The sequence below is a fragment of the Gopherus flavomarginatus genome, chromosome 6 (assembly GCF_025201925.1).
Source record: "Gopherus flavomarginatus isolate rGopFla2 chromosome 6, rGopFla2.mat.asm, whole genome shotgun sequence".
Classification (NCBI taxonomy): Eukaryota; Metazoa; Chordata; order Testudines; family Testudinidae; genus Gopherus; species Gopherus flavomarginatus.
This window is the reverse complement of record NC_066622.1, coordinates 82445245-82465445: the sequence shown is the minus strand read 5'-3', so window position 1 is coordinate 82465445 and position 20201 is coordinate 82445245. Positions and strand designations below refer to the sequence as shown.

The window sequence follows — 20201 nt, the reverse complement described above, 5'->3', positions numbered from 1 at the left end:
AAACTGCGTTATATTGAACTTGCTTTGACCCACCGGAGCGCGCAGCCCTGCCCTCCCAGAGCACTGCTTTACCACGTTATATCCAAATTCATGTTATATTTGATCGTATTATATCGGCGTAGAGGTGTATTAGTATTTCATACAATGCCTTATGAAGATATAAGTAGTTTAAGAAGGAAGTGGAAGACTTCCTTCTTAAAGTCATGTCAGTTAGCATTTTCAACCCTGGACATCAGCTGAAAAATTAAAATGACCTTGAGTGCCAGTGCCAGTTGACCACATCTCTTAGAAGCACTACTGGGAATTGTCTTCATCTGTAGTCAGTCAATATTCTCCCATCTTTACACTCTTGGTGATATAAATAATTACCACAAATCAGGTATCAAATGGTTGCTTCTAGGACCTGTTAGTGGTGGTAGTTTGTTGGCCAAACAGCTAGTGACTGAAGATTTGATAATTAACATACTATTTTAGGGTTTTCATTCTAGTCCTAAAGACAGAAAACAGTCATTCAAATAAGGAACTGTAGTCAGGTGGATTCTTCCTCTGTCCACATGGTTCCAGTAGTAACTCCCCACCTGAGGATGTGATAATTTCCTCCTGAAAAGATAAAAGGACATACAGAGTATCATTCAAAGGTGCTTCCGCCTTCTCCTGTCCCCTCAAGAAACAAAACCATGGCAAAAAAGAAGACCCTCACTCAATTCCAGGAAGGACCAACCCTTTGGTGAGATGAGAAACTGGCTGCTATTGTCCAACTACACATCTTAAAAAATGATTATCTGCAATTCTAATATGATACACAAATGTGCATCTGATAAAATGTACACTGGGATACCAGCAGCTCCTATTCTCTCTCCCAGGGGTGGAGCTGCCCATACAAAAACCAGCTCATTCTTCACCTCTGCTTTGTACAGGGACTGATATTCCATCTTCCACACAGTCAGTGGAAAGGATCATTCTAGTTCCACATCCTTCTTAGTGCTCTGCATAATCTATGCCACCCTCTGCACATGAACAGTTGATAACTGTATGCCAATATAAAAAGTATGGAATAAAAGATTAAACCATTTTCCATAGTTAGCATAGAGACTGTTATTCATTATTTAAAGTGGCACTTTAGAATACAATAAAAATTGAGTGGGAAAATAAGAGTTACATAAATCAAGGGAATTCTGTTCTGTTATTCATTAAAAATGACTGAAACAATTTTAACAAGTCCATTAAAAATGACTTGGGGGTTAGATATGGGGCAAAACCATAGATCAGAACATCCCAAAGTTAGGAATGCAGCTGAATCCAAATTTAGATCTGAGTTATTGGGCTTGGATTTTCAAAGATGTTCATTTCTCAGTGAAACTCAATGGGAATTTGAGTGCCTAACTCCTTTAGGCTCCATTGAAAATCCCAATCTTGGTCCATGCCCAATCACTATGTTGGGTTGAAAATAAGTATGGAAATTTCCTATCCAAACAGAAACATTGTGGGAAAGTTATGAGCAAGCAGAGACAGGGGTTTAGTAGGGAAAGCCACTCTCAACTTAATTATAATGTTTGCTGCTTTCAACACTATATTTATATGCAAAAATAAATCCTAGTGGTTGTAAAAACTCATATAAACATTAGACTGGCTAGTGCCACATGGTCTTTTGTGGCTGTAAAGCTGGGTAGTAGTTACTTGACCTGACAATCTCCCAAAACCCACATTAACCAGTTTCTCCAAATGAAGACTAGAATGAGGCAAAGAAGAGGAAAGAGGGTCAAGCTCTGTATTATTGTTATTTCCTAGCCCCTTTAGTTTTGGTGGCTGGGTCTGAATTCTTACAGCTTTTGCTGTGGTCTTTGGGATCACAGTAAACTCTGAGCTCTGAAGATAAATGGAATCCACCTACAGTTCATCTTAACCATGACAAAAGACCAGGAACCTTCCTGAAAGAGTTTCATCAAAAACAGAACTTGGGTAGGATCTGGAAGAGAATATGTTAATTTCCATTGTGCTACTTTCACATCCTCTGGCATTGTGTACCTGGCCATTAAAAGGCTGTGGAGGGCTTGAGAGCACACTTCAGAGGTAAGGAAAGACAGAAAAGTTTCAGAGACAATGATATGGAAGACAGGAACTGACACTCAGGAGAAAACTGACCAGTTTTACATATGTCCAGTAAGCCAGACAATTAAAAAAGAACTGGATGGTCACTTCAGAAGAAGAGCAGCTTCTCTAATGAGACTGTCATAATCACACCTGTCAATTTTATCTGTGAAGCTCTCCCCCCACACAAATATTTTTTTCCTTATTGTCTGGGCTTAATAGACATTTTGCTTCTGATAGGTGCCCTTGTTCTCTTTGCAGATGGATGGGGTGTCTTGTGTGGTTATTGCCTATGATAGGCAAGGAGAAAACAAGGGAAATACATGAAATTTGGTCAGTCTTGATTGCCCCCAAAAAGAGGAGGAGACACATGGCTGCCAGAACACCTGCCTCAGGGACTGAGTTCCACTACAGTTTCAGCTTGCAGTGTTCAAGTGCCAGCTGTGCAACTGTAGATGCACTCTTCTATTCCCAGCCAGAAGGATCCTGAAAGTCCCTCTTCTAATATACCAATCTGCTTGTTTCTGTAGGAGGCAGTACAAAGAGATGCGCTGACTTTCAAAAGACAGCCAGAATGAAGGCTTCTTCAAATATATAAAATAAAATGGAGGTGCCTAGGTTCAGCTTTCCTCTTGCTTATCATGTGGGGTTTGTGTTTTATGTATAACAGGCTAGATCCACAGCATAGGGAGTACTGTGCCACCTTTATAAACCTCCCCGCCATCCCTTCCTCGTTCCCCTCTCCCCTGTGACACAAACTGAAGTCAGAGCCAGCTTAGGGCTTCTCTACCTTGTGCCAGGGGATAATGGTCTTGAGTTGTTCCTCTAGCCAGGATCACTGTACCACATTGCACTCTGGCCCCACCCCTCCTTGGAGTGTGCAAATAGAGATTATGTGCCAGGCTCACATCTCTCCTATGCTAGTTAGAGTCTCAGCTTCTGCATTAAGGCAGTTTTAGGACCTCTTCTTGTGCCATTTCTTGAGAGAGGCCAGGAATCTGTCCCAACCTATTTATGTAGAATATTACACTCTGCTCTGACTGCATGGTCTGTTTCTTCTTGCAATGTAAATTCCTTGAGGCAGGGACTGTCATGTTTTGCGGTGACCTCACTCATGGGTGCAACTTCTCATCTTCATTAAACTGATATAAATCTAGTGAATTATTCCAGATTTACCACAGTGTCACAGAGCAGAATTTCCCTCTGTTGCTCAGTATTATAAGTACTAACAAGAGGTTCACTGGGGGAAGGAATAGAATGTGTGTAGGTGTGAAGAGAGCATGCAGAGATGCTTCAAACTGAAGTTCATGGCACCTTAAGAAAGGCTTAGAGGAGAGGGAAGGGAAATTGGGAGCAGAAGGGAAATTAGGGGAAGAAAAGGAAAACTCCTTACATGTTGTCTAAGGAGAAATGGGATATGGAAATAGTCATAGAGGAGAAAAAATCCACTGGAATGAGAGTGAAACAAAGAAAAGAAAAGAGGAGAGGGAACAATACAGGTGAGGGGAAAGAGAAAAACAGAAGAAAAATTGATGGAGAGACATACATGAGAAGAACAGGAGCACTTGTGGCACCTTAGAGACTAACAAATTTATTTCAGCATAGGCTTTCGTGGGCTACAGCTCACTTCTGCGGATGCATAGAATGGAACACACAGACAGAAGATATTTATACATACAGAGAACATGAAAAGGTGGAAGTCCGCATACCAACTGGAAGAGGCCAATCAACTGAGATGAAACACTTGAGAAGGTAAAAATAACCTGTTCCACCAGAAATCATGCTGCTTTTTAGTCATAGACTGGACCATAAGAAGCACAACTTCCCAGAGAGCCAATTCCTGGTGACATAGAGTTGTCAAAGGCTCATGGTAAACTATTCTGGGAAGAGAGATTTGGATAACATAAGAAATTAGCCTTAGTCCATTCCTAAAACTGAACCCAGACTATTCTTCAATTTGTTTGACCCTCACTCTCCTAATTGTGTGTGCTTTTGCATTTTGTGGCTTCAGGATAGAGGCTACAGTGCTGAAATACCATCAAAAGCCCTTTTCTTGTAATATTTCCAATCCAATTTTGCAGACCAAAGAAGCTCAGAAAGTGTTAGCTCTGTCAGTCCCTATTAGTGCATCTTTTGGTCCTTCAAAGCAGGCACTGCATACAAAGCTGGTTAGAAAGGGACACAAATGGATACTGAAGATTTTGAAAGTGGAAAAAAATTCACTGGGTCACTTCAGCAGAGAAACAAAACTTCAGGTGTATGAAGTTTAATTTGTATATTCTGACTAGAGCCACTGTACAGTAGTTTAGCTTTTCTCGATGGTTATTTCCACTTTCTAGGTTGGTTTCAAATTACATGGTTCCTCTTTAATTTATTAATCTGCTGAGTTCAGTGATTGATCTTTCCACAATAAATGATACCTTGTGAAAATCAATAAGATCCGTGAGTGTCTCATGCCGGTTGGGATCCACGCCCAAGAAGCTGTAGAAATCCCCCGAAGCATCCACCAAAAAGTGTTTGAACCCACTCTGTTGGCGATAAGACAAAGCATAGCCCCAGATTTTCTCACTGACCCGCACCAGGAATGCTCCTTCAGACTTGTTCATTAGCAGCTCTTCTGCCTCCTGGCGGCTAATAATACCTTCCAAGAAGAAAGAGGCCACAGTCATCACATAACGGGCCCTGAGGAACGTAGTAATTAAAATGAAATAGACATGGATTAAAGGGTGGAGGTGAAGCTGAAATGTGCAAGGCCTCTCAAGTGTTCAAGCACTTATAGTGGAATGTGATTGTGCTAAGAGGTTACAGCTCTGGGGACTTAGTAATTATTACTTGTCTTTGATGGAATTCTGCATGGTTAATTTGTTACTTATGTGATTATTAATAATTATTTCCACTTGTTTTACCACATCCCCACTGTCCTCACAGTTCTCCTAAAGATGTACATAAAATAAAACTCATAGAGAAATGAATTAAATAGAAAAGGTCATTTAGTCTCTGGATTCAGTATCCACACTCTAAGTCACTGAAAGAAAGGAGATATCAGAATAGATAGAGCACTGGAACATTCAGGGGTTGCAGTTTCTGTATCATGGGTACTCAGGGGCTATTGGCAATTATAATTATACTTTTCATCAGGTAATATAGTACTTCTGATCTGATCATCTCCAAATTTTTTGCAGTTAATAATTAAGGCAATCTTCAATCTAGCAGAGAAAGGTATAATGCGATCCAGTGGCTGGAAGTTGAAGCTAGACTAATTCAGTCTGGAAATAAGGCATACATTTTTAACAGTGAGAGTAATTAACCATTGGAACAATTTACCTAGGGTCATGGTGAAGTGTCCACCACTGCCCATTTTTAAATCAAGATGGGAGGTTCTTCTAAAAAATCTGCTTTAGAAATTATTTGGGGGAAGTTCTATGGCCTGTGTTATATAGGAGGTCAGATTGAATGATCACAATGGCCCCTTCTTGTCCTGGAATCTCTGACTGTACAAACACCACTTCCAGACTCCAGAAGGGTTGCAGTGCCCTTCAGAAGACAGGGGAAAAGATTGTGTCCCAGGATATGCAATCTCCCTGGAGCTGCTTGGTATGCAGGAGGGTTACATGCTGCACCATTCAGTAGCATTATGCAATCTGCTGTCCTCTGTGGCCTGGCTCATTCCAAAGGCCAATATGGAAGGGAATGAGGTTATATTTTTGTCTTCTCCACCTCCCTTATTGAGTAATTGGCTCACAGCTAGTAGAAGTCTCTTTGGTAGCTAATGACTGCTAACTTATTCAGAAGATTCAAGAAAGATCAAGGCCTAGATTTTCAAAGCCACTTGGGGGATCAGCTCTAAGTTAATGGAAAATAAGTGTCCAGTTCTCCCTGGTAACTTTGAAAATCTCACCCCCAATGGGGAAGTTCTGGAAATACTTAGTTTCTTTTAGTTTAGAAAGACCTTAACTTTCTTTAGAGGACAAGGGCCATATGTTATCTCAATCAGGGACTCAAAACTAACATTGTTGAGAGTTCTGAATGTAGACAGAGAATAATATAGGACCCTAACATACCCAATGAAAGGTACAGTCAGAAATGTCCACATAACTGGGCTAAGCCCTGTCATAATAATTTACTCTAATTGTGAGCTCAACTATGAAAAGTTGAATGAAGGCTCATAAAGTATCATAATAACCTATAATAAATGCTGATGAGAAAAGGTGCAAAAAGGAGACAGAAAGACTGAGTTAGTCCAATCAAAAGGGACTGCTGATATAACTCAAGGACTGTGTTAAGATCATGCCTGGTAAACAAAACAAGTGTGGGATCAGAAATCAATGAACCAAAATTGATGTGTTGGCAATCAGGCCTAACTGGTGCACAAAATAATGAGGGGATGGGCTATTCCACCCTTCACTCCCTTTGAGGTACCTCAGAGAGAGACTTTTTTGGGAAAATCTAATGGAGTGTGATACTGACTGACTGAAAAGTGAGAGAAGGGGAAAAAGCAAGCTTCACCATCATGACTTCCAACCCTACTGCCTCCTGGGACTCTAGACCTTCTTCATCCTAATCCTGAAAGATTTTCTGACTAGAGAGAGAGAGGCAGACAAATGACATTGGTGCCTCCAGCAGCTTTGGTTAAATCCCAAATGCCACTTGGGATGTGAGACTTCATCCCCACACTTCACCCCAGGCATCTTTTTCCTTCCCTGCCTTATTTCTCTTTCCTATCTCTCTTCTTTTTCCTTCTGTCTTACAAGTCTGTCTTAGCAGATCAAGACTGCATATTTTGTAACACTGCTTGAGCATGGGATCAGAGAGAGCAACTAAATGAAATGCCCTAAACTGCCTGATGGTGGCATGAATTTGCCAGGTCTCAGAGTGGCTAATAAGACCAAGTGTCATGCCTGTGTGTTTTCCAGCAGTGAGGTTGCAAGTAAGAGTCAACACCAGAGAGAGAAGCTGCATTTTTTATCTTTGCTGTTCTTTTCTTTCCTCTTTTGTGTACATATGTCTGGTTTTGTCTTCTAGGAAACAGGATAGGATTTTAACAACATCCAGCCCATCTCTACTAATGTCTTCTCTTTTTTTTTACATCAGTTCTGGATAAGCACATGACAAAAGTAGTAAATTAATGTACGTGGATCATGCAACTCTCTTCTTTGCATATAATATTCTAAACTTGCTCTAATCAATGTATGATAAGTCTAATGAATTATAGTCTATAGCTATAGCTACATTATGAGCTATGGGCATGATGCCTGCTCATATAGACATATTTGTGCTAGTTTTCATCAACCTATAATGTACTTGGGGTAGAACAGAGAATAGCAGCACAGGCCAGCCATGCCGAATACATGCCCACCGGATTCAGCCACATTTTTACCTGGCAGAGCTAACCCATGCTACCACTTTTGGCACACTATTGTAAGACAGTTAAATCTAGTGGTCAAAGCCTGAGTAGGGATTCCAGCCAAGAGTTGAAGTCCACGTCAGGAATCAAGCCAGAGGTCAAGTTGGAGTCAGAGGTAGGGTGGAAGATCAGAAGTGTCTCATGGTAGATTCCCTATATACACAGGCCCAGATTCGGCACTTAAAGAGAGGCAGTGCATATAGAACCCTGAACTAAAAAAAGGTGGTTAGAGGCAAAAAGGTATCCTTTAAAAATTGGAAGACAAATCCTACTGAGGAAAATAGAAAGGAGCATAAACTCTGGCAAGTTAAGTATAAAGGTATAATTAGGCAGGCCAAAACAGAATGTGATGAGCAAGTAGCAAGATACACAAAAACTAACAGCAAAAAAAATGTAAGAACCTCAGAAGCAGGAAGTCTGCCAGACAGCTACTGGATGACTGAGGTGCTAAAGGAGCACTCGAGGAAGATGAGGCTTTTGCAGAGAAGCTAAATGAATTATTTGCATCCATCTTCACTGCAGAGGATCTGAGGGAGATTCCCAAACCTGAGCCATTCTTTTTTGGTGAGAAACGTGAGGAACTGTCTCAGATTGAGGTGTCATTAGAGAAGGTTTTGGAACAAATTGATAAACTAAACAGTAATAAGTCACCAGGACCAGATGGTATTCACCCAAGAGTTCTGAAGGAACTCAGATGTGAAATTGCAGAACTACTAACTATGCTAAGTAACCTAGTTCTTAAATCAGCCTCTGTACCAAATGACTGGAGAATAATTAATGCAACACTGATTTTTAAAAAAGGCTCCAGAGGCAACCCTGGTAAATACAGGCCGGTAAGCCTAACTTCAGTACCAGGCAAACTGGTTGAAACTATAGTAAAGAACAGAATTATCAGACACCTTGATGAATACCATTTGTTTGGGAAGAGTTACTATAGCTTATGTAAAGGGAAAATCATGCCTCACCAATCATTTAAAATTCTTTGAGGGGGGTCCACAAATATGTAGACAAGGGTCATCCAGTGGATATAGTCTAAGTGTATAGTTGGACTTTCAGGAAACCTTTGACAAGGTCCCTCACCAAAGGCTCTTAAGCAAAGTAAACAGTGATGTTATAAGAGGACCTCCTCTCATGGATCAGTAACTGGTTAAAAGATAGGAAACAAAGGGAAGGAATACATGGTCAGCTTTCACAGTGAAGAGAGGTGAATAGCAGCGTCCCCTAAGGATCTGTATAGGCACCAGTGTATTCAATGTATTCAAAAATGATCTGGAAAAAGGGGTAAATAGTGAGGTGTTTGCAAATGACACAAAACTACAAGATAGTTAAGTCCAAAGCAGACTGTGAAGAGTTACAAAGAGATCTCACTAAACTGGGTGACTGGGCAACAAAATGGCAGATGAAATTCAATGTTGATAAATGTGAAGTAAGGCACATTGGAAAACATAATCCAAACTCTATGTACAAAGTGATGAGGTCTAAATTAGCTGCCATTCAAAAGATTTTAGTGTCATTCTGGATAGTTCTCTGAAAACATCCACTCAAAGTGCAGTGTCAGTCAAAAAAGCAAACAAACAGAATGTTAGGAACCATTAGGAAGGGATAGATAATAAGACAGAAAATAACAAAATGCTACTATATAAATCCATGGTATGTCTACACCTTAAATTCTGCATGCAGTTCTGGTTGCTCAATCTCAAAAAGATACATTAGAATTGGAAAATGTACAGAGAAAGGTATGGACCAGATGCTATATGAGAAAATATTAAAAAGATTGAGATTGTTCAGCTGGCAAAGCGACAACTAAGGGGGGGACATGATAAAGGTCTACAAAATCATGAAGGGTGTGAAGAAAGTGAATAAGGAAGTGTTTATGCCTTTACATGACACAAGAATCAAGGGTCACCCAATGAAATTAATATGCATCAGGTTTAAAACAAATAAAAGGGAGTACTTCTGCACACAATGCACAGTCAACCTGTGGAACTCATCCAGGGGTTGTTGTAAAGGACAAAAGTATAAGTGGGTTCAAAAAGGAATTAGATGAATTCATGGAGCATAGGTCTATCAAGGGCTATTAGCCAAGATGGTCAGGGATGCAACCCCACACTCTGGGTGTCCCTAATGCTCTGACTGCCAGATGCTGGGACTCGATGACAGGGGGTAGATCACTCAGTAATTGCCCTTTTCTGTTCATTCCGTCTGAAGCATCTGGCATCGACCACTGTCAGAAGATAGGATATGGGGCTAGACAGTCCATTGGTCTGACCCAGCACTGCCATTTTTATGTTCGTATGACTAAGACTCAGAAAACCCGGGCTCTATTCCCAGCTCTGCCACTGACCTGCTGTGTAGCCTTAGACAAGCCATTTCACCCCTTTTTTTCCTTCACCTTTTGCTTATTTAGACTGCATGCTCTTTGGGGCAGGGATAATCTCTTATTGTGTTGGTACTTTGCCTAACCAATAGAGCCCCATTCTAAGAGGGCCTGGTAGATTTTACTCTAGTATGTTGTAATAGTAAGAACATGCTTAAGTGCTTGGCTAAATGAGGGCTACAATATGAGAGCACTAGCCTCCTTTCTGGAGAGCACTGTATTCTCCTATCACTAAACATGCAAACCAGGTAGACATATGCATCTGTTTAGAAATGACATGCAAATGATCAGCCTAACAAGTCAATTAATCCATTTCACAAAAATCAAAAGAATGTTGTCAGGGAGGAAAAGAGAAGTGTTCGGATCTGAATTGTTAATAATTAATCTTGTTGAACAGTTCAAAGAAAGAATAGTGCCACTGTGGATCGATGTGACATATATTACATGAAGCTACATCATTAGATCCTAGTGTGCCAAGAATGACACAGAAATTAGTTCTGTTTTGTTGAGGCAAAGATCCAATCCTCGATCATATTGCCCTAATTTGAATATAGAAAGAAAAGGATTTAAAAGTGATTAGAGCCTGTTTCTCTTATAAACAACAGTTACCTCTACTAGAAAAAACGCAGATAAGGTACTCTTATAACAATCTCATATTGTGTATGTTGCATCTCCTTCCAAAGGCTGGCCAACTGATGGACAAAAGCCTACTTCTGCTACCAGTTAATGGAGTTCCTCCATTAATTCAGATGGTCAAGGTCTGTGCTGTGATGCTGTAATTCTCAGGTTTAAATCCTGCTGATGACACAAGTGTGTGGCAGGGGAGGTTGTGATTACACTCTTTTTTCTTATAGTAACAGAACTGTCCTGGGCTCCTGCTTGGGAGTGACAGGAAGTGTGCAGCCCAACAGCTTTACGGCAGGGGAATAAAAGAAGAGAGAGACATACATAATTTGGAGAACACTGAGCTGAGGATATTTCAGGGTCTGAACGACCATCACTATCAGGCATACACCACCAAACATGTTTAATCTCAGTTCATTTAATTCAAAATAATCTGTTCACCTGCTCCCAACTCCCACAGTTAAAACACTGCAGGCTTTCACACAACATTATCTTCCTTGTCAGAGATTGCTTTTGTTCTCAGGCATCAGTGCTAGTTGGTAGGTGAGAAATGCTACATTGCTTACAGCCAAGTTCTTTTTGTTTTAATTCTCTTTTTTCCTAAAGATGGTGTAATAAATTATCAGCCAGCTGCATTCTTCGCTTTCTCTCTCCTGATACTGTTAATGGCTCCTGGGACATCATCTCTTTTTTTCCCCCATCCCCAATTTTATTTTATTTTTCTACAGTTCAGTTCTTCAGCGGGTAGTAATTAAAGCAATGAAAATTTCCCTCCATGCTTTCAAAATGTTATATTATTCTCATGGCAACAAGAAAAAGAGTGGCACCACTTGCTCTTGAGACGGCTGTTGAGAAATAAACAACATCTGTGAAAACCCTACATGAACATTTAAAATTCTTGCAACTAAAGTCAAGAAACTTTGGTTTCCCAAGGCTCTGGTAAGAGGTGTAGAATCACCAAAGCTTTTCTTTGTGCTGATTACAATATTAATTAGAACATTATCTGGAAAAGAAACCTCTGATGCTTTGAAAATTATTTTCTCTCTCTCTCTCTCTCTCTCTAATTCCTGTTAATCTCTTTAAAAAAAATAGGACCAGATCCTCAACAGCACAGCTCCATTGACAGCAAGCTACTGCAAAGCTATGCTGATTTTATGCCAGGGGAGGATGTAGCCTCTAGTATCAAAATCAGCAAGAATTTCAAATAAGATCAGCTTTTCCAATTAGATCATTTAAAATAATGACATTGCTAGACTCGGGACTAGTTCATTCATTTTAACTCTTCAGGATATCAGCTCCTTACCAAACAGTCTAGAGCAAACTCACTTAATCATCTCCATACATCTGCCACCTGCTATGTCAATTATGACAATAAGTGTCAGTGAATATATACTGCTGCTGTCTGCTGTGGTTCAGGCTGTATCAGAACTATTGGCCATGGCCTTCAGTCCTACTAAAGGTTATTAATGTGAGAGTTGCTGAGAAATGACTGCATAATTTTATCTAATACTTCTTGAATATGAAAAAACCCTATGAAGTGCAATGTGGACAAATGGCTTGATTTTCACCCCCCCAAGGTCAACTTGTTCATATACAATTTTACACACACATACATGCACCCATAATTTATAGGTGCAAATATCTGCATGGGCACTTTAAACATTCCAGCACCTGAGTACACAGAAGAGTTAAATATTTTTGTGTACCTGTCTATGGATGTAGGCTGAAAATATGGATTGAAAACTCTAGCTATTTCTAATGGTAGAAAAGCTAGTGATACATCATCATTTGATCCATTATTGATTAAGGATTGACTTTTCAAATGCAGTGGTCTATGTTGGTGTGATACTTCCAGTAATTTACAGACGATAGGAGTATCTTAAAGATTTTCCTTGTAATTTTGTTGTTTTGAATGTTGCATGTCATTTGAAAAGAAGAGAATTGTAATATTTAGAGTACAATGGAATCGTGTAACAGAAGGACCCATTACATATTTAGTGGGTACGGCTCAAAACCTTGACACAGCCACTGAGTTTATAATGGCTCCCACTTGATGGTAATGAGAGAAGTTCTTTGAAATACTATGGAGTAGAATTCCAATTGCATGCTGGAGATTTTCCTTCCTTTTTTGCACAATTGTTTTAAATTGATCATATGTAATATATAAAGACATGTTAATATAATAGTATAAAAGATATGAATTTAAACTAGAAAGCCAAGAAATTTAAGTGGTAAAGCAAGAGGATAAAGCAGTAATGCAAGACTGGATGGTATAAAACAACTGTTCTATCTTTAATTCTATGACTTCATCATCAAGTTGACTACATTGCTGTGATCTGCAAACAGTGTGCATCTAATACACCACATGAACCACAATATAGGCACAATGGCAACACATAAAAGACAGAGTGAGACTTATGAATATATTGGCTGTAGTGTATTTGTAAACCACAGAGTTATTGTAATTTTTTTTTAACGTATAGCAAAAATTTGACTGGAATTAGAGGCACACTATCGCAGGGAGTTCACAAGCATTATTTTGCTTTTCAATGGTGTAATTTACAAGGAAATATTAGACAGATTTGTGTGAGATCAGGCTGAACACAGCCAAAAAGTATTCAGGTGCTTACTTGCTTTGCTGATGTTTGCCACCCCTTTTTCATTAGCTTATCCACAAAGCTGTATTTGCAGAGAGTAAAAATAAAAGCATCATGAATACTAGTATGAATAAATATTATTAAGAATATTCATGCTGGAAGTGTTCTCATGGCCACTATGAAAAGCATTCTATTACTTGCACAATTGATTGGTTGAACAATTATGAATGTTCACAGATAATGAACAGAAAAGAGACTTTTCATAGAATCATAGAACTGGAAGGGACCTTGAGAGGTCATCTATTCCAGGCCCCTGCACTCAAGGCAGGACTAAATATTATCTAGACCATCCCTGACAGGTGTTTGTCCAACCTGATCTTAAAAATCCCCAATGATGGAGATTCTACAACCTCTCTAGGCAATTTCTTCCAGTGCTTAACCACTCTGACAGTTAGGAACTTTTTCCTAAAGTCCAACCTAAACTGCCCTTGCTGCAATTTAAGCCCATTGTCTTTCCCCTCTCATTGAGTTACAAGCCTACTCTGTTCTTGGTCTTCCTCTTGCTTCTAATGTATTTGTAAAATGTTTTCTTGTTTCCTTTTATGTCCCTAGCTAGTTTGATCTTGTTTTGTGCCTTGGCTTTTCTAATTTTGTCCTGCTTATAAAACTTAGACCATTTAACCAGGGCCAATAACTTGTGATGTGTATAACCAATCAAACTTACGGGCTAGATCCAAAACATGGAGAAATGAACAAGAGTCTTTCCTTGGACTTAGGATCAGAACCTGGACAAATAAAATAATACTCCAATTTAGCAACCATTGTGTGAACAATTCACAGGATAAAATGTGTTTATACAAATTATCCTGTGAATAATCGTGAATAGTAACACATGTACAGATCCTCAAATTTCTCATCATAATTCCAAAACAGTGTAAAGGACATGTTTGTCAAATTAGCCCCTGTGTGAACAGGTTCACCCGGCTCAAATTTCTAGTCTATTGAAAAATAGTGATAGGAGCAGCTCAGGCGTTTGCCTGATTCAGTTTGCTAAGCACCTAATGGCAATCCATACCTTTTGGAGGTTAGACAACTGGGCTGTATATTGTTTACCACAAGAACCTCAGAAGAGATTGGGAAATAATCAGGCAATTAAACTATATAATGATTAATACATGTTTTCAAACCTTTCCAAACCAGTTAAAAGGTTCACATGGCTTTAGTTTGCATTTGGAAGAAAGGTTTCCATCACTTCTTATTTTATAAGAACTGACACAACTTTAGTTTAAAGGGCTATAAAAACCTAAAAAGAAACGTAACGAACAGACATTCAAACAAACATCCCTCATGAAGTCCTGAATTGAGAAGAAAGAGGAAGTTAGCTACTAAACAATTCTAGCAAGATCTTTTCATTATTATATATTATTTTACCAAATTGATGGTTGGATTACCCATGAGAAGAAAGATAGGTAGAAACAAGTATTCATGAAAGAATTCAGGAGGGGAGTATGCAAAAATTCTGGAGAAGGGTTAAGTCAGATACTGTAGCCAATAGTGTTTAAAATGGGAATATAAGGGTTAATTAGCTCTATTCTTTTGGGGGAGAAGAAGAAAAACAATAATGTACATAAACATAAAATATAAGTTTGAATGGGACAGATGCTTGAAGAACAAAACAGTTTCCTCGCTCCTGTAGTCTTATGTTCCTATTCGATGAAAAAATGAAAAGTTTATCAGTAAAATTATTGTACATGAATTTCAGATGATTTTCAATGCCCCTGAGGTCAAAGATTCTCTCTTATTGCTTTATTGTTATTGTGAAGGTTTTTGTGTTTAACACATTATATAATCATGATTTCACAGTGAAAAGGCTCACTTCAATGGTAAAATCATCAGAACATTGTCTTGATCCAATTTTTGAACATTGTGACTGAAAGTTGATATTTTAGCTAAAGATCAGGCTTTTCACATAACTCAAAGAAACACAGCATCAAACATACTTTACCAATATCTATAATAAAAATATCAGAGTAGTAGGCTGGGACTTTCAAAAGCAATTTAGGTAGCCAACTCCCCTTTACTTTTCTTTCATTACATTCAATGTAAAATATACTTTATCTGAATCTAGGCCTCAGTTTAGCCAGGCTTTTAAGCAGATTGTTTAGTTCTCATCCATATCTGTGTGCAATTAAAATGGAACATGTGGTCAAGTGCTTTGCTGAATCAAGGACCTAATTTCAAAGTATAAATCACATGCCATGAAATTAATGGTCTTAATAAACAAAAGCTTGGCACTCTGATTTAAAAAGGACTCAAAAGTGCAGCTCTTTGAATTTGAGAAAAAACTGGAACTTTCAGTGTTGTTAATAAAAACTAAATTATTGTTATGAACAGGGTTGCCAGGCATCCAGTTTTCAACTGGAACACCTGGTCGAAAAGGGACCTTGGCAACTCTGGTCAGCGCTGCTGACTGGGCCATTAAAAGTCCAGTTGGCTGCCTGTAGCAGGGCAGGCAGGGTACCTGCCCAGCTCCACGCAGCTCTTGAGAAGTGGTCGGCATGTCTTTCTGAGTCCTAGGTTGAGGAATGGCCAGGGGGGTGGGGATCTGTGTGCTGCCTCTGCCCTGAGTGCCAGCTCCGCAGCTCCCATTGGCCAGGAACCTTGGCCAATGAGCGTTGCCGGGGTGGCGCATGCAGGCAGGGGCAGTGCACAGAGCCACATGGCCGTGTCTCCACCTAGGAGCCAGAGGGAGATTTTGCCACCTTTGGGAGCTGCCTGAGGTAAGCCTGCACCTCTCACCTCCAGTCCCAGCCCAGAGCCTCCTTCCACACCTGAAACTCCCTCCCAGAGGCCACACCTCCTCCTACATCCCAACCCTCTGCCCCAGCTCAGAGCCCTCTCCCACACCCTGAACCCTTCATTTCTGGCCCCACCCCAGAGCCTGCACCCATATCCCAGAGCCCATACATCCTCCCACGCCCCAATCCCAGCCTGAAGCCTCCTCCCACACTCCGAATCCCTTGGCACCAACTCCCAGCCTGAAGTCCCTTACTGCACCCCAAACTCTCATCTACAGCCCCATCCAAGAGCCCACACTCCCAGACAGAGCTCTCCCCTCTCCTTGCAACACTCTGCCCCAACCCAGTGAAAATGAGGGTGAGAGAAGGTGGGGGAGAGCAAGCTACAGAGGGAGAGGTGATGAAGTGAGCAGGGGCGCAGCCTCAGAGAAGGGTTAGGGCAGGGGCATGGCCTCAGGGAAAGGGCAAGGTGGGGTTGTTCAGTTTTTTGCAAATAGAAAGTTGTCAACCTTAGTTATGAACCATTTTTATCACAGAAGTGCCCATAGGAGTCCATTGTGCTAGGCACTGTACAAACACACAGTGGTAGACACAGAACTTAACGTACTCGGGTTGGGAAAGTACCTGCTTTCCCATGTATTCAAATGGTAGCTACATGTTCTGAGGCCCATACTACACCATCTGACTGGTAGGAAGCACCAATAAGATGGCAACTTCCATTGAGAAACCATTCGATGTTCAGGAGGTAGATATACACTGACAAATATTTTTAAAAATAGTTCTGAAAATCTATTTTCCAAGCTACACATACTTTGGGCTACCCAAAGCAAATGAAACCACTGGGGACTGGTCCAGAGGCATTTGTAAGAACTAGCCTTTATTTAGCAAGTATTCATGTTTTTCTCTAAAGCATTATAAAAAACTGCAGCAGTTTTTCTTTAATGTGAGTGTTGGAGAGGCATCCCCACCAGGAAACAGCACAACACAACAGGCAAAGATAAAGGGGAAAGTATCCTAATACTCAGAGCAACAGACTAATAGCCCTTTCCCTTTCATGAAGCTAAAAATGATAAGAGTGATCAAATGCCAAAAAAATATAACCCTAATACATGGGAATATCATAAAAATCACCAATGTACTTTAATATGCAATAGTAAAAGGGAAATATGATCCAGTACTTGAGTCTGCAGTGAGTGTTAAAAGGGAATACAAAATCATAAAGCAAACTGTCATTGTATCAAAGTTAAAGCACTAAATTCTACCACCAGGTTAAAATGTAGCAATGGAAGAATGTAGTCATCACATCACAAAGTGTAAAGATTAAAAAATAACTCAATAAAACCTTTAGCTGCTTAAACTCCCTTCTTTCAGTTCTTGGACACTGTCAGCATGTGAGCACCACATATAGTTTAATCCAAAGAGGAAACCAAAAGGTCTTCACAAAAATGGCACAGATATTCCATCTCCCCAGGTTACCTGGAACCTATGTTGGAATTATGCTATTCATGCCTCCCAGATTTGAACCTTAGGTGTTCAAGGAGCTCCATACCTCCCAAGAGGAGAGGTCAGACTGGATGAAGTTCCCTGTCTCACTACTTAGAATGGCTGAATAGCAATACTACATGCATTTGTAGTCATATGCAATGCAATGTCAGACAGAAAATGCAAGGGCAGACAGATGTGGAGGAGTTCAAAACCACGTAATGAAATGAAAAAAAAATCAATACCTAGCTAGTACAATGAATAGCAGAAGTTGGGAAATCCTAGTGGATTTTTTGACCCCAGAATGAGGGAGAGTGCACATTTTGGAGTAAAAAACAAATGGATAAACCTGGATAAACCAGGATAAACCTGAACCTGCTGAGCAAGCATCTGCAAGCAATGCTCACAATTTGTCCACCTCACAGCAAGGCAGAAGGGAATGGTGAAACAAATAGTGGCAACAATTTGAGGACTTCAATAACTCAGACATAGGTTAGGGGTTTGTTACAGAAGTGGATGGGTGCGATTCTGTGGCCTGCAATGTGCAGGAGGTCAGACTAGATGATCATAATGGTCCCTTCTGACCTTAAAGTCTATGAGTCTATGAACATCAATCTCCAGGGTAACAAATATTTGGAGGCAATGTGGTTAGTAGCCAGCTCCCCCAGCCAGAAATGTAAGAAATATGAAGGGAGAGGGAAGTGAAAATTGCTGGATGACTGCTCTCTCTAGTGTGAGAATCATACCAATTGCCATTCTATGTTCCTATGAAGAAAAGCTTCCACAATACGAGACATTAAGGCCACACCAGAAGGCGCAGTGCTCCTCAATTTCATATATCATGACACTATGTTGCTAAGCAGGCCCCTGGTTAGCTGATCAGAACTGTGTCCCCTCTCTGAGCAGAACGGTCTAGGAAGTGTTTATAGGATCACAGCTTTAGAGTCTGCCATCCTATTATAATGGCAATATTTTTAATTTTTTTTTTTACAGTGCACTACTTTTCTTGAATAGGCGGAAGAACAAATAGTGAAAGAAGAGATCAATACCACAGCATAGTCATGGCTGGGAGATAACAATAGTTCTGTCTCTGCCATTGCAAAATGGAAGCAATACAGAATGAAAAGCAAAGCAAAAGTAAATCAAAGACAGATGGTAATGGAAACAAAACTGTTGCAGCAATTAACCATCAGTGGGTAATGCAAGCTGAACTCACATTGGACTAGATTTTCCACAGATCTCTGCATGCCTAATCAGGCACCAAAATAAGTGGGAAGATGTTAAAAAATGCTCAGTAGCCAGCATGCTGAACTCTTTTCAAAATCTGGCCATAACTGTAAAAATGGAAGCTATGAGCAGCTGAGTTCCTTTGAAAAATCTGGTCCCCTCAGGTTGAGACTGCTGACCCCTTGAAAGCCTAGTCCTAAGGCCAGCTTTAGGTCAATTTGCCCAATTCCCCAGAATCGGGCCCTGCGCCTAAGAGGATCCCACGCCTTAGGCGCCTTTTTAATTTTTTTTACTCACCCCAGCGGCAGTCAGCTCTGCCAGGGTCTTCAGCAGCGCTGCTCTCCTGGCCAGAGCTCCAGCTGGAGCACGGCAGCCCTGCGGCCCTGCTCTCCTGGCCGGAGCACGGCAGCCCCGCGACCCCGGCTGAAGCTTTGGCAGAAGCGCGGCAGCCCCATGGCCCCATTCTCCCCGCCGGCAATCCGAAATGTGCTGCTGAAGACTAGGAGCGCCCCCTGATGAGTACAAGCCTCGCCCTCCCTCCCCAGGAATCGGGCCCCACACTTGCTAAAGCCGGCTCTGCCTAGTCTTGGGGGCTTTTGAAAACCTGTCCCAGAGTCACTAATAAGTAGCAGTTCCAGAAACTCTCCTATTGCTGGAACAAAGGAAGAACTTGTAGTTGGTAATAGGCTGCCAAAAGGAGTTACTGAAATGGAAATGGCAACAAAGTAAAAACTCCCAGTTGTACTAAACAGCAATAAGAGAAACAAGTTTGAACATAGGTATTACTGGTGTACACCTATGGGAATAGCATGTGTCTATAGAACAATGACCCTTTCATATTCTGCCACTCTTGTCTGAATATGCAATGCTCATTAACAACAATTCTTCAGTTTACAGAGTTCATTTCGGGCAGCATTAGTACTGCAAAGTGGACTTAACACTGGCCAAACAGCCTCCTGGAGAACTCTCTCCTGCTCCAGTTCCATTACCCACTACTGCTGTCTTATTTGCCAAAGATCAGCATCAAGGGAAGATGGGGAGCAGGTGTGGTGGAGCAAAGCTTCATTTGTGCCCCATTCCAGGCTGAAGAAAGATAGAGCTGCCACCCTGTAAACTATCCACCTGAAATTTTAACTTAAACTTTGGCTGGACAGCCCAGAATCAGGGTTTCATTATCAGCTCCCTGGCAGTCCTCTCTTTGCACTGCACCTGGGCTCTGTACATCACTGTATGGAGAACTAAGCCCATATATAATTATAGGTTTCAGAGTAGCAGCCGTGTTAGTCTGTATCCGCAAAAAGAACAAGAGTACTTGTGGCACCTTAGAGACTAACAAATCTATTTCAGCATGAGCTTTCGTCAGCTACAGCTCACTTCTTCAGATGCACAGAATGGAACACACAGACAGGAGATATTTATACATACAGAGAACATGAAAAGATGGAAGTACGCATACCAACAGGAAGAGTCTAATCAATTGAGATGAGCTATCGTCAGCAGGGGAAAAAAAACTTTTGAAGTGATAATTAAGATGACCCATAGAAAGTGTGAGGAGAACTTAACATAGGGAGATAGATTCAATTAGTGTAATGAACCAGCCATTC

General features: G+C 40.6%; 1 protein-coding gene across 2 annotated transcripts in view; it reads right to left on the bottom strand.

Annotated features, from left to right (window-relative positions):
* Positions 1-507: 507 nt before the first annotated feature.
* Positions 508-20201, bottom strand: part of SH2D4B (SH2 domain containing 4B) — a 126104-nt gene continuing 106410 nt past the window's right edge. For both annotated transcript variants that reach the window (XM_050959104.1, XM_050959103.1), the window contains 2 exons: positions 4509-4729; positions 508-600 (listed from right to left, as the gene is read on the bottom strand). In XM_050959104.1, the coding sequence (XP_050815061.1) occupies positions 508-600; positions 4509-4729 (314 nt within the window). The remainder of the gene's footprint in view (positions 601-4508; positions 4730-20201) is intronic.